This window comes from Zootoca vivipara, chromosome 3 (assembly GCF_965207765.1).
Source record: "Zootoca vivipara chromosome 3, rZooViv2.hap1.1, whole genome shotgun sequence".
Lineage (NCBI taxonomy): Eukaryota > Metazoa > Chordata > Lepidosauria > Squamata > Lacertidae > Zootoca > Zootoca vivipara.
The window spans coordinates 71120247-71137238 of record NC_142586.1 but is presented as its reverse complement, the minus strand read 5'-3'; the positions used below and the strand labels follow the sequence as shown (position 1 = coordinate 71137238).

The following is a 16992-nucleotide window of genomic DNA, read 5'->3' as shown; positions in this document are numbered from 1 at the left end:
ATTGGCTGAAGGCTGAAGTAGGCACCTATGGCAATTTTATCAAGATCAGAGTTCCAGCACCTCATGAAGGCCTTGTGGAGTTGTTGCTACAAGCTCAGAACATTACATCAATAGATCAGCAACAGTGAAGGAAAGCGCTGGAGATTAGGATTTCCAAAACAAAGCCAGAGACAGAGCACCCCAAAATCTACAGCTTGGGCCCTTATTTTTTATATATGGTACATAACGGATAGGACAAGATTTGAACCCCCCTCAGGTTTGAAAATGATGGTGCTTAAAAAAATCTGAAGCAGCTTTCCACAAAATGGGAGCAGTTATCAATTATTCTAATTGAACGCAGCCTCTTGTCTCCTTAGCAGGGGGAAGAATCATGTGGCAAAGGCACCATAAGTGCCTTGGATGATGAAAGGGCCTCCAGATGAAACTTAAAATACAGCTTGGAACCTACAGCAAGAAAACAATATAGGTTCCATCCAGGATTCTCCATGCTCAAATGCAGAGTGAGCTCTCTTAGCAGGAGACCATTCTTCATGGTTTTCTAAATGTTTTGGAATTGTTGACCTCTTCAGCAGAGCATATATGGGGATAAAATATGACAAATCCCCAAATACGCTAAACAGGTGCTGAAGAAAAAGTTCTAGGGTTTATAATGCAAAGCGTCTTTCGTTTTTACTCCTGAGGCAAATCCAGTTCTCTCACAGAATTCTATTTAGGATTCAAAACGAGGCTTTCTACCGGAGGGGTGAGCTCACACATGCAGTAATGGTCACCAACTGGTATGCATTTAAACGAGTTTTATCAGATGCGCAGAGGATAGGACTAGCAATGGCTACTGATCTCTGAATACCAGTTACTGAAAAATGCAAGTGGAGACTGTGTTGGTGCACTCAGGACACAGGTGGGGCTGTGGTCGAAACCACTGAGCCTCTTGGGCTTACCGATCAGAAGGTCGGCGGTTCAAATCCCCATGACGGGGTGAGCTCCCGTTGCTCTGTCTCGGCTCCTGCCAACCTAGCAGTTCAAAAGCACACCAGTGCAAGTAGATAAATAGGTACTGCTGCAGCGATTCCATGTGCTCTAGTTTCTCTCACAGTGTTCCATTGCACCAGAAGCAGTTTAGTCCTGCTGGCCACATGACCCGGAAAGTTGTCTGTGGACAAACGCCGGCTCCCTCGGCCTGAAAGTGAGATGAGCACCACAACCCCATAGTCACCTTTGACTGGGTCCTTTACCTTTTTTAAATTTACTCGGGGACTTCCTATTCATGGAGCATAAGGCTAGCAAAAGCTACTAGTCACAGTGACTATACAGCAGAATTTCTCAAACTGTGGGTCACGACCCATCTGTGGTGGGTCATAGCTTTTATAAGAAAACCCCAAACAATTATCACTTGTAATCATTAAGTGGTATGATGAATGCCTCTTACAACTTTTTGTTCTGTTGGCATGTTATAGTGCAGTGTTGATGCTTGTAACCAAAACCCAGAAAGCCCAGAGTCTTACATTTTAATACTTGGGAATTGCTCGCTGGTGGCAAAGAAGGCCTTCAGTCCAAAATTCACGTGATGATTAATTGAGGGGTCACCTTACCAAGTACGGTAAGTGAGTTGCCACACCAAAAAGGCTGGGAGCCCCTTCAATAGAGTACCTTCAGCATCAGGGACAGTGTGTCTCTGAATGCCAGTGGCTGGGAATCACAACACAGGCAGGAGACTGCTTTGTCTGATGCAGTAGGACTCTTCCTAGGGTGCAAGTTCAGGAATAAACACTGACAACTGGGAAACACTGGCCTGCAAGTGCTCCAGTTGGAGAACAGCATTTATCAAAGGTGTCATGGGCTTTGAAGAAACTTGATCTCAGGACGCAAGGGAGAAACGTGCTAAGAGGAAGGCACGCTTGGCAGATCCACACAGTGATCAACTCCCGCCTGGAAACCAATGTCCCCACTGTGGAAGGATGTGTGGATCCAGAATTGGCCTCCACAGTCACTTATGGACCCATTGTTAAAACCGAGTTTATGGAAGACAATCTTACTCGTCTACGAGTGATCGCCAAAGAAGAAGAATGTTACCACCATCTGCTGTCCGTGAGAATTAGAAGCAGAAGACCTGAACTAGGAAACAGCAGAAAGGAACCTTGAATTCTCCAGCCGCTTTTTAAGTGTGACCCCACTTCATAAAACCAGTCTACACATCTAGAGGTGAGGCAGAGCAAGGTGGAGAATTTCCTGTCTGGAGCCTGTATAGCGTAGCGTTATGCGCTGAAGACATTTCCCCTCTGGCTCTTGCCTTGCAGCTGGATCCTTCTGAGTGCTCTGTCAGTCTCCCTCCCTCTGGACTCCTGCTGCTCTGCAGCTTCTCTCTCCACCCCCCCCTCCCCAGCATGCCAGCATCTCCAGAAGTGAAATATGCAGCTCTTCCATTCCCTCTCCATGCCTCCCCCCTAGCTCTGTCCTGACACTGGAGCTGGGGAGGCAGGGGCAGCAACTGCTGCTGCTATCTGGCCTCAAGCCTTGCACCAACCCAGCTAATGAGGGCCAGGTTTATTCCACACGCTAGTGCGGCTGCCAAGGAGACAGTGTTGCTAGAAACAGGGAGAAGGAATCCACGTCAGGCACGGCTTCCCAAAACTTTTGAAGTTCAGCAATTGGAACAGTCAGTAAGTGTGGTAGGCATGTTTCTGAATCACACACAATTGCTTTGCGCCCATCTCTTTTTTGACAGGCTTCTCCTTGAGAGAAAATGGATCCTGTGCTTTCATCTTGGTTTGCAGCAAAACATACTTTTAGGCTGCAGTCCTGTACACCAGTGGCTCCCAATAGCTAAGCACTGAGAACTCCCTGTTTTTAAAAAGCAGAGCCATGGACCCCCCTATTTTTGAAAATGTTGATGTCTCTGTGGAAGTTTTTGATATGTGAATAGTGCCACCACACCCTTCAGTGTGTCCCAGCACAAAACTGGGAGGCACATCTTCCAGGCCATGCGCCCGCGTGAGTCACATGACCAACACAAGAGTACGGCACCATTTGGGGGCGCCACAAACTGGGGCAAGATGTGCATTTGGCTCGCATGTTTGTGGCCAATGTGCTCTCACACAAAAGCACAGCCCCCCCAACAGGATGTCCCTGAAGTTGACAGGTATGTGCCATGAACACCCAGGGTGGGTTACATGGACCCCTTGGGGTCTGCGGACCACCAATTGGGAAACACTGCTATATGCAACTGCTTGGGAGGAAGTCCCATCGAAACAAATGAGGCTGACTTCTGAGTAGGCATGCATAAAAAGATTGCACTGTCAATAACCGAAATCCTGCTCATAGGCACAATGCACCCAGTGTTTAATGTCTAAAAAGAGGGATACTACAGTACACGTTTATCAGGATACTTGCCTAGAAGCCTCCCCATATTACTGATAATACGTGCAAGCTGGTTGGGAAAGAAGCATCCTCTGAAAATTCTCAAAAGAGAGTCTTCCTTTTTATCTTACATCGGACCATGCATGCTACCGTGAGCCATCCTGTTCTTCAGCGTTAGAGACAAGGAGCAATCTTAGGAAACATGACAAGTGAGAGACAAGTAGTACTCTTAGGTCTTAACAAGAAGGTCCTTGTTCCAAGCATGTTGAATGTCCTGTCAATCACATCCACCTGCCAGCATGGAGGTCTCTGCACATCTCTCTGGCGGAATGGTAGCTTTTCCTGTCTGTGTTACTAAGAGCTTTCTGGAGGGAGAAGACTGATGTTGATTGGGAAGCATAGAATTGTAGAGTTGGAAGGGACCCCAAGGGCCATCTAGTCCAAGCCTCCCTCCCCCTCTCTGCAATGGATATATAATACCTACCTCTGAACTTGCTTCTGATCCCCCCAAATGCCTCCTCCTCATGTTCAGCTGTAAATAAGAAGGTGGCTGCCTGCATCATCCTGTCCAAATAATAATAATAATAATAATAATAATAATAATAATAATAATAATTTATTATTTGTACCCCGCCCATCCGGCTGGGTTTCCCCAGCCACCCTGGGCGGCTTCCAACAAAGATTAAAATACATTAAATGTCACACATTAAAAACTTCCCTAAACAGGGCTGCCTTCAGATGTCTTCTAAATGTCAGGTAGTTGTTTATCTCTTTGACATCTGATGGGAGGGCATTCCACAGGACGGGTGCCACTACCGAGAAGGCCCTCTGCCTGGTTCCCTGTAGCTTTGCTTCTCACAGTGAGGGAACCGCCAGAAGGCCCTTGCCGCTGGACCTCAGTGTCCAGTCAGAACTATAGGGGTGGAGACACTCCAAAGGCTCCTTTGTACTTGTATGGCTGACTGGGGAAGGACCATAGCTCAGTGATAGAACATTTGCATGGAGAAGGTCACAGGTTCAATCCCTGGCATCTCCAGGCAAGGCTGGGAATGTCTCTTGTGTCTGAAACATTGGAGAGCTGCTGCCAGTCAGTGTAGACAATTTTGTAAACAGTGTGTGGAAATGCTTCTCAATCCTGGGAACTTAATTTTATATATTTTTTAAAAAAACATTTTTATTATTAACAAACACTACATAAAATGAGCATCAAAAGCAGAGAACAGAGAGGTAGAAGTCACTGGCCTGTATCCAGCAAAATGGCCCTGGACCTTAAACTTGGCTCAGGAGTAGATGGGCAGCCAGTGCAAGTGCAAGGTCCTTGTGTGAACAGGATGAACTCACAGGATCTTACAGCAATGTCTAGCAACAGTCTGATGTTCTTCCCCCATCCTGCACCCACCAGCATCACCTTTGTACTATTGATGAGTGCAGGGCTCAGGTAGGCAGCTGTTCTTCAAGAACAAGTACCTACTGGTAACTTAGTCTTTCCTATATGCAAAGAAAGGACTTAGAAAGATGACCACTATGTCTTGCCAGAGTGGTACATGCATTGGTTATCTCCCGCTTGGACAGCTGCAATGTGCTCCACGCGGGGCTACCTTTGAAGGTGACTTGGAAACTACAACTAATCCAGAATGCAGCAGCTAGACTGGTGACTGGGAGCAGACACTGGGACCATATAACACTGGTCCTCAAGGATCTTCACTGGCTCCCAGTACGTTTCCGAGCACAATTCAAAGTGTTGGTGCTGACCTTTTAAACCAGGCATAGGCAAACTTGGCCCTCCAGATGTTTTGGAACTACTACTACTACTACTACTATTTATTATTTATACCCTGCCCATCTGGCTGGGTTTCCCCCGCCACTCTGGGCGGCTTCCAACAAATACCAAAATACATTAAAATATCACAGATTAAAAACTTCCTTAAACAGGGCTGCCTTTAGACGTTTTCTAAATGTCAGGTAGTTGTTTTTCTCCTTGACCTCCGATGGGAGGGCGTTCCACAGGGCGGGCGCCACTACTCCCATCATCTCTGACCACTGGTCTTGTTAGCTAGGGATGATGGGAGTTCTTGTCCCAAAACATCTGGAGGGCCGAGTTTGCCTAAGCCTGTTTTAAACCCTAAACGGCTTTGGCCCAGTATATCTCAAGGAGCATCTCCACCTCCATCGTTCAACCCAGACACTGAGGTCCTCCTCCGAGGGTCTTCTGTTGGTTCCCTCACTGTGACGTTACAGGGAATCAGGCAGAGGGCCTTCTTGGTAGTGGCACCTGCCCTGTGGAACACCCTCCCTTCAGATCTTAAGAATTATACAACTTTTAGAAGACATCTGAAGGCATCCCTGTATCGGGAGGTTATTGTCTGATGTTTTTATTATGTTTTAAAGATATGGGACGCGGATGGCTCTGTGGTCTAGCCCACAGAGCCTAGGGCTTGCCGATCAGAAGGTCGGCGGTTCGAATCCCCGCGATGGTGTGAGCTCCCATTGCTCGGTCCCAGCTCCTGCCCACCTAGCAGTTTGAAAACACGTCAAGTGCAAGTAGATAAATAGGTACTGCTCTGGCAGGAAGGTAAACAGCGTTTCCGTGCGCTGCTCTGGTTTGCCAGAAGTGGCTTAGTCATGCTGGCCACATGACCTGGAAGCTGTCTGCGGACAAACGCCGGCTTCCTCAACTTCCTGAGTTGTCCACGACTGGACCTAATGGTCAGGGGTACCTTTATCTTTACCTTTAAAGATATGCTATAAGCCATGGGCGTACCCAGGATCAAAACTAGGGGGGGGGGGCAAGGGGAGGGGCCAAGGCACGGAAGGGGAGGGGCCACAAAGTGGGCGGGAACGGCGAACTCGCGCTCCGCCGGGCTGTGCCCCTCCCTAGAAGCAGGGCTGGTGGGCGGAGGCGGAGCCCAGCCCAGCAGAGCGCGAGTTCGGCGTTCCCGCCCACCGCGCCGCGCTCCCTGGTTCCCCGCCGTGCTTGGCCTTGCCTGAGGGCGCGCCGGGGAGCTGGAGGGAGGGTGCGGCGCGGCGCGGCGGGAATGGCGAACTCGCGCTCCGCCGGGCTGTGCTCCGCCTCTGCCCACCAGCCCTGCTTCTAGAGTAGGGCAGCTGCCCTAACTTGCCCCGTGGTGGGTACGCCCTTGCTATAAGCCACCCAGAATGGCTGGGGAAACCCAGCCAGATGTGCAGGGTACAACAACAGTAGTAGTAGTAGTCCTGAGACTGACTCTCTCTCCTCCTGGGATGGGGGGTAAGGAAGCTGTGCTTGGTCACGTGCCTTACCCTTGGAGGAAACGAGGATTTCTTCCCACTTCCTGTGTGCAGCTGTGTGGCAGAAGAATGTAAAGCTCTTCCTTGCTGGAGATCTTCCAGCAAAGGCTGGGCAGCCATCTGTTAGGATTTGGGAATGCTCAATCCACCTGTGCCAACCTGGTGTCCTCCAGAGTTTTTAGACTACAACTCCCACTAACCCCATCTTGAGGGCACCACGTTGGCACAGGCTGCTGTAGCTTCTGTGTGGAGAGCCAGTATAGTGCAGTGGTTAGTGTGCTGGAATGAGACCTGGAAGACTAGGGTTCAAATCCCCACCCAGCCAGCCATGAAACTCACTGGGTGACCTCAGGTCAGTCGCTGCTTCTCAGCCTGCCTTACCTCACAGGGTTAATTGAGGAGAACCACGAATGCCACCTGGAGCAACTTGAAGGGGAAAAAGGTGGGATTAAAAATGCAATAAATGCATAAAATTTTCTACACCGAGAAGCAGGGGGAGGGTAGTTGGCCTACAAGGCACTTCTTCAGCTTTGGGTGAAGAGTGGCTGGGGAAACCCAGCCAAATGAGCGGGGTATAAATAATAAAATTATTATTATTACTTTGTAACTCTCTGTTCCTCAGCATTCTTTTTTTTTTTTTTGCTTCTTCTCCAAGCGGCCATCCAGAATCTGGACCCGTTTGTGCCACCAAGAAATCCAGCTGGATCATCAGATCCCTGGGTGAAAACAGAAACAAAAAAACCCCAAACACCCAAATTCCTCCCAAGTGATTAGGAATGGGAGGTGTGACCCTGCCTCTTCCTCTCGCTCCTCCCCTTCCCCAGACGAAGAGCTGCCAATTTTTTTTTTATTGGGGGGGGGGGTGATTCTTGTGGTTCAGGCATAGCTGCCAAGTTATCCCTTTTTTTAAGGGATTTTCCCTTATGCTGAATAGGCTTCCTCGCGAGAAAAGGGAAAACTTGGCAGCTATGGGTTCAGGATGTGGCTGGATGTGGGATCGCTTTCCAGGTAGGCGAGCGAGCAAATTGTCCGCTCGGAATGGGGAATTATGTCATTGCCGCGGAGGGACGCCTTCCAAGAGCGTTTCCTCCGCTGGCTGATTGACAGGCCTCGCATGCGAAAGGAGCCTATATAAAGCAGGCGAGCCGAGCGCCGCTTTGAAAAGAAGCCCGGCTAAGAGGCGAAGCGGGTTTTTTGCGCGCCCCTCCCCGGCCGAGGACTTGCCCTTGCAGGGAGCTGAGTTGGCTTCGCGCTCTCGCCACGGGACTTTGGAAACCCGCCGCCTGCTTGGAGTTGCATTGGGAAGCGGCAGCTCTCAAGAGCATCGCGGGGGACTTGCATGCCAGGTAACGACACTGGGAGCAGCGGGGACAGGTTGGAGCCGGATTGTGGGTGGATGGGTGGGGGTCAACGCAGGGACGCCCTCGAGAGACCCGGGCAGCACCACCTCTAAGGAGTTAAAGGAGACTTGCTCCCTAGGGTCGTCTTAATAAAAAAAGAAAATGGGCTGGTGCCAAATCAAGGGGGAGAGATCGCAGGACCCAAGTCCCGTTGACTTCAAAGGAGATTAAGTGCAAGCATCCTATGTGTGCAGTTTTCCAACCTAGAAGGGTGCCTAGGACTGGAGCCTAAGGCTGCAATCCTAACTCCGCTTACCTGGGAGTAAGGGTCATTGAATTCAGTGGGTGGTATGCAACTAAGTTTTACTCAGAGTAGGCTCATTGAATCGAATGGACCTAACTCAAGCATGTTCGTTAATTTCAGTGGGTCTGTTCTGAGTAAATCGTAGGGGAATGTCATCCAACAGAATGGGACGATTAAGATCGCACTGGCCCCAATTCTTGCCTTTTTCAACCCCTTTGCTGGTCAACAATCTTGGGCAGTTTCTCCGATTTTTTTTCATTCTTTCCCTAATTCTTCCTTGTAAAGAAAGCTTCTTCTTCTTCTTTTTTTTGCTGGGCTCAAAAAGGGAGTAGATCTTTTGGATGAAGAAAGGGCACAATCCACCACTGGGAAGTTTTCCTGTGCAAGCCCTGCTGTCAGGAATGGCAGCTAGGAACACACACACAAAGTAAAAGCTCACAGCAGTTTGACAGGTCTGATCAATATCTAGTGCATTGTATGGTACAACCCTAGATATCTCTCTTTAGAAGGAAGTCCCACTGAGCTCAGTGAGACTTACTGCCATGTAAATAAGACTTGCAGCTGGAAAGAGGAATCATACTTCCCAAAAAATGGGCTCAAGGCTAAGATGCAGCAACTCCTTTGGGGCACTGTCATGAGGAAGTTCTCATGTACAAATCCCTGTGAGAGTGATGGGAACCGCATGAGAACTCTCATTCATTTCACTGGAGTTCAAGCAGGACAGCAGACCTTCCTAAGGGGAACCTGGCCTTTGTCTATAGCATCATTGTAGACTTTCTGTGTCTAGGGATGGCACTGATTTTCTTATGATAACTAAGGACATGGGTTGATAAGGTGACTTCAAAGTACGGTGCGATCCTTGTAGCCCGTAGCGCGTACAATCCAACCATAATTAAGCAGAGGAATTAATTATGTGCACAGCCCCACTTCTGGAAATATTCACCTTGCACAAAAAATATCCAGTTTTGGGTGTCTTCTTTGGGAAAGTGCAGCAAATAATGATGCAAGCTGTGAATGGGGGAGATTTACCCAGAAACAAATGCCACTTAGTTCAATGGGACACCTAGTGAATATACTCCGGATTGCAGCTGTAGACCTATAACTTTGGCTGGGTCATGAGTTTAAATTTGCATCCATTCAAGAAGTTTGGATGTATAGACATCATCAAGAAATGTATCGGGCAGAGGGCTAGGTCTACTCTCCTGAGTCCATTCAGACACAAGACAGATGTGTAGCCCATTCTTGTGCTTGTTGACTTCCCTAAGATTTGGGCTGCAGTTCTAACAGTGTCTACTCAGAAGCAAATGCTGCCGAATACAATGAGGTTTACTCCCAGGTAACTGGAGTTTGGAGTGCAGATTGGATTGGATATGTAGCACCACTTCATCCTGATGTAATACAATTGGTATAGAGAAGCAGGCTGTCTCTGCCTTTCCAGCAGTAAAAGAGTATGTATGTGTGAATGAGTGTGACTGAGACAGGGAGAGACTGGAATTTGCTATTGTAGCTTAATATATAAGTTAAATTACATGTGAAATGCTGCTGGAAATACCATTATCTTTCAAGAATGTAGCTCTACGGCTTGCCAAAAGTGGATTTAAGAGATGCAATAACTAGTAGACTATCTGAGAGCCCAGACGTCTCATGGAAAACTTTTGAAGACAATTCTGGTTGTATCATATATATTTCCTTGAATTTATTAGGAAGGATATTAAACACTTGAGCCTCCCCCCTCCCCCTGCACAGTGCATTTAAAGTGTGTGCTTTCACTAATGTTCTCATAATCAAGCCAGGATCAAGCACCTGGGTTCTCACACATATAGAGGCATTGTCAGAAGTAATAAATGTCCTGTTTGCAGTGCAGTATATACCAGGATTCATTAAAAATGCCCGATTGATGGGTTTGATTTTTAATCTTTGTCTACCACACAACAGTGAAAGTTTTCTGAGTGGTTTGCAAGTAAACAACACAACAGCGAAGCATAAATATAGAATGGCAATTAATTGATGAAGAACAATTTAGAAATAGGTGACATAAATAAACAATGAAATAGCATCTGACAGAACCAACATTTGCTTTCAAAGTAGTTGTTTCTGTTGTAAGCTTGTGGGAGACATGGGAAAATTTAAAAACAGACAAAAGTATCAACAATGTGCACATCTTGCTTTGTTCATAGGCATTATGCAGGACAGGAGCTGGCTGTTGTGGCTGACGATCTTGCTAGCTTTTTGGATTTCCTCAGAGGCTCAAGGTAGGTCTTTAAATATCGTAGCATTGAGGCCAAGTATTTCCAGAGTGGACGAAAGCTCTGGCAACCATAGCCTGATGCTTAAAAAGAGCTTGGCTTCTGCTCGCTCACTTGGCTTGGTCTTGAGAATAATTGCTCAATTATTTCTTTCCATCGCATGCCTGAAATATGAAACTAGCCTGCATAGATAGTATACCTTACTATAAATGCATCAAGGAAAGTGGAGGGATATGTATGTAGATCAAATTGAGGGTTGGCATCAATTGGTAAAAATAATTTGTGGTGTAAAGACCTCCTCCCCCCTTTAGAGCACCAACTACTTAGTTGGCTAAAATGTATTTATATTTTGGCTCTCCTTGTTGGAAATTAGGATTCAGCTAGCAAGCTGAAAAATGACAAAAAATGCTTTGTTTGTTTGTTTGTTTGTTGCATTGATATCCTACTATTCCCTAAGAAAATTCAGAGTAGCTTATATATGGCATCCCTAAGGCATCCAGGTTGTCACTTTGGATATTTGCAGACAGTTTGATCTGAAATTTTGTTGGACTGGATCCAGAGAAGACTTCTACATAGCCAGTGCGGTTTCCTGGCTCCCTTCCAACTACAGTGGGGTTTTCTGCACCCCCCCTTGCCCACTATTTTGTATCACATCTGCCCCCCCCCAAAAAAAATCAATCCTGAGAGTTGAGGCACATGATGGGGTCTGGGAGTCTGCAGCAATACAGATAAATTAGGAGAATTTTGGGGGGCAGTCATGTACAAGTGGAAATATATTTCAACTTGAGTAAGACATATCTGGATCTAAGCCATTCCGTTTCATGAAGGATATTTTCCACACATTTTCCAAGAAGCAGTACCAAGTAGATGGAGTCATTGAATTTGGTGTTTTGTGCCAAATGAACAGCCATTATTCACATCCCATTAGAAAGAAGTAATAGGCAAAGACACATAAGAGCCACCATTTTCAGATTGCCATAATCCCAATTGGATGGGGGCTTCAATGGTAGGACTCGTAACATTGCCTATATGTGGTCCCAGGTTCAATCTCAGATAGCAGGGCTAGGAGAGAATCTTCTACAAGTCCCTTAAGAGGACGGTCAGGCTAGGTGGACTGCCAAGTTTGACTGATCACTCATCTGCATGGACTGCTACTACTGTTTCTCTATAATGTTTGATGGTTCCCTGAGCATGCACCCACCCTAAGCGTCAGATCATTTTCTTCATCATTTAAGTCAGTGTGGCTCATTGGAAGTGTCTTGGATTTTGATCAGGGAGACTTAAGTGTCCATTTCCATTTAGCTGGCTGGCCTTGAACAAATTAACTTAAGTTTATTCCATCTGTGAAAATCTGTGACCTGCGTCATAAAGTGAGGGTTAATGAGATAACCCCATGCCTTACATTTCTTTGTTAATCATGTTCCTTCATGTTGTTGCCTTTGCAGATGACGGCCAAGAGGACGAGCCCACTTTTGACTTGCTGCAAATAAGCAACATAAACAGGAAGACAATTGGAGCAAAAGTATTTCGGGGCAACAATTCCAGTCTCCCAGCATACCGCTTCATCCGGTTTGATCACATACCTCCGGTAAACTCGGAGAAATTAAAGCAGATTATTAAACTGATACAGCGAAACGAGGGCTTCCTTCTTGTAGCCACTTTCAGGCAGGACAGGCTGTCCAGGGGCACCCTCTTGGCACTGGACGGCCCTGGCACCGGTCAACGCCAGTTTGAGATTGTTTCCAATGGCCGAGAAAATTCACTCGAACTTTCCTATTGGGTAGATGGCTTCCGGAAGAAGTATCTTTTGGAAGACGTGGACCTAGCCGATTCACTATGGAAGAACATCACCGTACAAGTAGCCGGGGAAAACTACAGTCTCTATGTTGGTTGCGACCTCATTGACAGTGTGAGCCTGGAGGAGCCTTTCTATGAAAACCTGAAAGCAGAGAAAAGTAGAATGTATGTGACAAAAGGATCTGCCAGAGAAACTCACTTTCGGGTAGGTAACCTACAACACCTGTGAGGTCAATGATGTGCAGTTCAATCCCTATGCATATCTACCCAGAGGTTGTACAGTGGTACCTTGGATTACAGACACTTCAGGTTACAGACACTTCAGGTTACAGACTAACCCAGAAATAGTACCTTGGGTTAAGAACTTTGCTTCAGGATGAGAACAGAAATTGTGCAGCAGTGGCACGGAGGTGGTGGGAGGCCCCATTAGCTAAAGTGGTACCTCAGGTTAAGAACAGTTTCAGGTTAAGAACGGACCTCCAGAACGAATTAAGTTCTTAACCTGAGGTACCAGTGTAATGAATTCAATGAGGTTTCCTCCAAGGTTGGTGTGAACAAGACTGCAGCCTTATAATGAGATCCTGACAGAGGGCTGCATACCTAGTAGCCCCACTGAGACCTTTGTCTTGGACTGTGCAATGAGAAGGGTGGCAAATTTGCGCAGCAGAGGGAGAAATCCGTGGGCACGGGAGGAATGTGGTGAAACGGTGGCTGCTCTGCCTCAGACAGCAGAATGTCTTGTGCTGGCCCCGGATCCTGTTTATGTGGATGAAAGTCCCCATGAACTTAGTGGGTCTTAGTTTGCCTTATGTATGCTTAACAATGTAAACTCTTAGACCAGAATTAGAGGGGATTCAATTGGCACTTTTGGAGAACCAGCTTCTCCCTTGACTTTGGTGCAATGACAGTGCTGATCTCTTTCTGACAGCTCTTCACACATACTTAATCTAATTGTATATGGATGCAGGAATATTTGCCCCAAGTGAGGAAGGGCTATCTCTGTTTGATTCATCTTTGCTCTGTGCCAAGGTCACAGGAGTGAAAATGGAGATGTTTTCCATAAAGGTGGGTGAGCACTATGCAACAAGTCTCTTCAGCTGTTTGTCCAGAAGCCACTCCAAGATGGGAGAAGGAGCTGTCTAAAACCCTGACACTTTTTGGCCCACTTGCTATATCCAAACCTCTGAATGTCCACCAAAAGTTGTAGATTGGCAGCATGGAGGCCATATGGGCTTCAGTCCTCTACACAGTTACCAGGGAGTAAGCTCCATTAAAGTCAGTGAGGTTTGCTCCTGGGGAGAAATTGCACTGACAGCGTCTGTTAAGATTTGCGGCTGTAACATCTACACCTCACTGGCTGTCATGTCTGGGGTAGGATGGGGGAATGACTTAATAAGATCAGCCACACAGTTTGTTAGCTACACTTATGAGGAGAGGAGGGAAACACAGGGGCTGCTGTTTTTGGCAGGAATCCATTGTTCTGCACTGCATCTTCTTCTGGCCTCAATGGCAAATGTCATGGTCAGGTAAAAATGAACCCCATACCATTCCTGAAGAAATCCTCCAAGGGTGCTCGATCTCTTGACTATTAGAATACTACCTTTGCTTTTCCTTCAACTGGATGATTCCTCACAGGATGAGCCAAAAGCTCCACTTTCTGATGGCTAAAGAATTAACTTAACCACATAGTAGAGGCTGGTGTTTGTTGGGATGGCAAGGTGACCAACACTAGGTGGAGCCAAGGACAGACGGAGCCAACAAATTCTGGTTGTGTTCCTCTCCTTTGCTTTTCCCTGATCAAGTTTTCCAAGGCCAACACTGAGGGACAGTGGGAGGAGGCTGACAGGCAGTGCCATCCTATGGCCTGGCTGCAAGGAAGGAAGCAGGCAGGCAGGCAGGTGGGGGCTGGCTGAAGGCAGACTGAAGTTGGTGGGGCAGTGGCTCCTTTGTCCTAACATGCCAACCTCCACTGCTCACCTGAATTAAGCAGAGTTCAGCTGGATGGTTTGGAGTGCTTTTACTGAAAGCTCTGTGGTGGCTCATTGGCTGCTGAACATACTGGGAATTGGTTTGCATGTGACACTAAGCCAATCCATGTGGGTTCCCGCAGCTAAAGTCATGGCTGTTGCACTCCTCCAGTTCTGCTGCTGCCGTGTTACTCAGGACTAAGCCAAAGTTTGGCATAACATTGCATCCAAATCTGGGCTCATGGTTTGTCTCACTTCAGGCAAATCATGAGTTGTAAACAAGGTTTGTTCTTCGTTTATTGCCTTTGGTTTGACTGGAGCAAAGGTGTCATCTTCTTAAGAGGATTGAGGAGGCCCGTGCCTGATGTTTTGCAATTTTTTATGTGTTGTAAGCTGCCCAGAGTGGCTGGGGAAACTCACAATTAGAACTTCTGGCAATGCATTAGCAAGAGAGCTGCTGGAATATTTTCTCCTATGCTGAGAAATTACTGTCCTGAACCTATTAGCTACAAACAATAGTATTTGCTCTAGCAATTCGGATATGTGGTCACTGTACCCCTATGCAGGGATGGAGGACCTATTCGGATTGTCCGTGCTTGAAGACTGGTGGAATCTGATGGAATCCTGAATGCTCTGGGGGATTGTGTCCAGCATAGCTTTTCTGGGTGGTGGAGCTTTTGAAGCCCTTGTAAACCTACCTTGAAAAGTTGCAAAGCACTTTGAGGGCAAAGCCACACATATTTGGTCTGACCTTGACACCACTGTTAATGCAATCTGGTGGAGGCATCTAAAGCACTGTCTTGGCTGGTTTGGGATCGGGTTCAGTTATTGAGACAGGGGAACATGGATAAGGCATTTGAGTGTTTGGCCAGTACATTCCCTTCCCAAAAGACCCTCCTTGGACCCTAAAGACACAACTGTCACCTAGTAGCAACTATCCCGGTTTTGGACAAGTTGCTGGAGAGGGTGGAGGCAGGTGTGCTTGGAGGAATGTGCTTGACCCAATTCCATTATGCTTCAGGCTTTGTTTTAGCAGTGTAGCTTTTGGCCACCTTGACTGACAAGGGGAGTACAACCCTATTGATGCTCCTCAAATCTCACAATGGCTTGTGACCATAGTATCCTCCTGAACTGACTCTGTGAGTTGGGAGGGTTTTTCAGTGGTTTCTCTGGTTTCAGATATTCCTATTAGCATTAGGGATCTATATGAAACTTTTCAAAGCAGTCATTAGAAGATTTGAGGGAAAGTGTCACCACTATGCAGATGACAGATTTCTCCTTGACAATGGCTTCAGATGAAGCTGTGAAGATGCTTGACCAATGTCTGAAGACAGCATGAGGTTGAATGAGGGCCAACAAACTAAAGCTGAATTCTGACAAGACAGAAAGCTCCCAGGTTCAGGAGTTAGGGAAATGGCCTGTTCTGTAGGGGGTTGCATTCACTCTGAAGGACCAGGTGCAAAGTCTGAGGGAACTTTGGGATTCAACTCTGACACTTGAGTTCCAGGTGATCACAGTGACAAGGAGTGCTTTCCCCCCCAGCTATGACTACTTCACCAGCTATGGCTGTTCCTGGACAGGGATTTCCTGGCCACAGGGACCCATGCTCTAGTAACCTCCTTTTTGGATTCCTGTAATCCACTGTATGTGGGGCTGCCCTTGAAGATGTTCCGAATACTGAAACTAGTGCAAAACTCTGCAGCCAGATTCTTGAGGTGTCTGTGTGAGTTCATGATACAGTTGTTCTTAAACACTTGCATTGGTTGCTAATTAGACACTGAGCCAAATTCATGTAAAAATCTCTAACTGACTTTGGACCCATCTACCTGAAAAATGCAAGGTTTAAGGTTGTCTGTGGCAGCCCTGTTATTAGACTTATATTTAAGGGAGCTTCATAGTTTGCAAGAGGGTCTCTTCAGTAAAGGCACCCTGACTTTGGACACCCCCCCCAGCAACATGTGGCTGGCACCATAGTTTTCATTGCCAGCTAGAATCCTTTTTCTTCTGCCAGGCCTGTGGGTAATGTGATATCTGACCTGTTTTGATGACAGTATTTGATTGGTTGTTGTGCAGGGCTTTTTTTGGCTTCATTTCTCTGTTTAATTATGTGGTGATCAGCCCTGGGGTCTGTTGAAGAAGGGTGGAATATATGGTATTTAAATGACTAAAATAAATGAACAATTTATGCAGGATTAAGTTCAGTCAAGATTGAAGAAGTTCTGAAGGAGGAGGGAAGCAGACTAATGACCTTGATACAATCATTTTTTGTGCATGTGTGTCTTCTTTGCAGGGTCTCCTCCAAAATATTCATCTAGTTTTTGGAACATCAATAGAGGATGTCTTGCGCAGCAAAGGATGCCAGAGGAGCCAGTCAGGTAAGAAGAAGAAAAAGTCCCATTCTTATTGCTCACTGTAATTTGAGGGAGGGGCCACACATACCACCAGTTTTTATTGGCTCCTTCCAATAATAGGCGGAATGGAGAAACCAATTAAAATCTCTATCCGATGAGCTTCACCAACTGGGGGGGGGGACGACGACGACAACCAATCACATCTACAGATGACCTCCGTCATGGAGCTTAGGATGGGTTTAGGCCAGGCACCCCCAAACTCGGTCCTCCAGATGTTTGGGACTACAATTCCCATCATCCCTGACCGCTGGTCCTGTTAGCTAGGGATGATGGGAGTTGTAGTCCCAAAACATCTGGAGGGCCGAG

The 16992-nt window shown here is 46.9% G+C and overlaps 1 protein-coding gene across 1 annotated transcript in view; it reads left to right on the top strand.

The window, feature by feature from the left end:
* The first annotated feature begins 7593 nt into the window (after positions 1-7593).
* Positions 7594-16992, top strand: part of THBS2 (thrombospondin 2) — a 47543-nt gene continuing 38144 nt past the window's right edge. The window contains exons 1-4 of the mRNA XM_035108527.3: positions 7594-7967; positions 10443-10517; positions 11957-12513; positions 16566-16650. Of these exons, the coding sequence (XP_034964418.1) occupies positions 7961-7967; positions 10443-10517; positions 11957-12513; positions 16566-16650 (724 nt within the window). The 5' untranslated portion in view covers positions 7594-7960. The remainder of the gene's footprint in view (positions 7968-10442; positions 10518-11956; positions 12514-16565; positions 16651-16992) is intronic.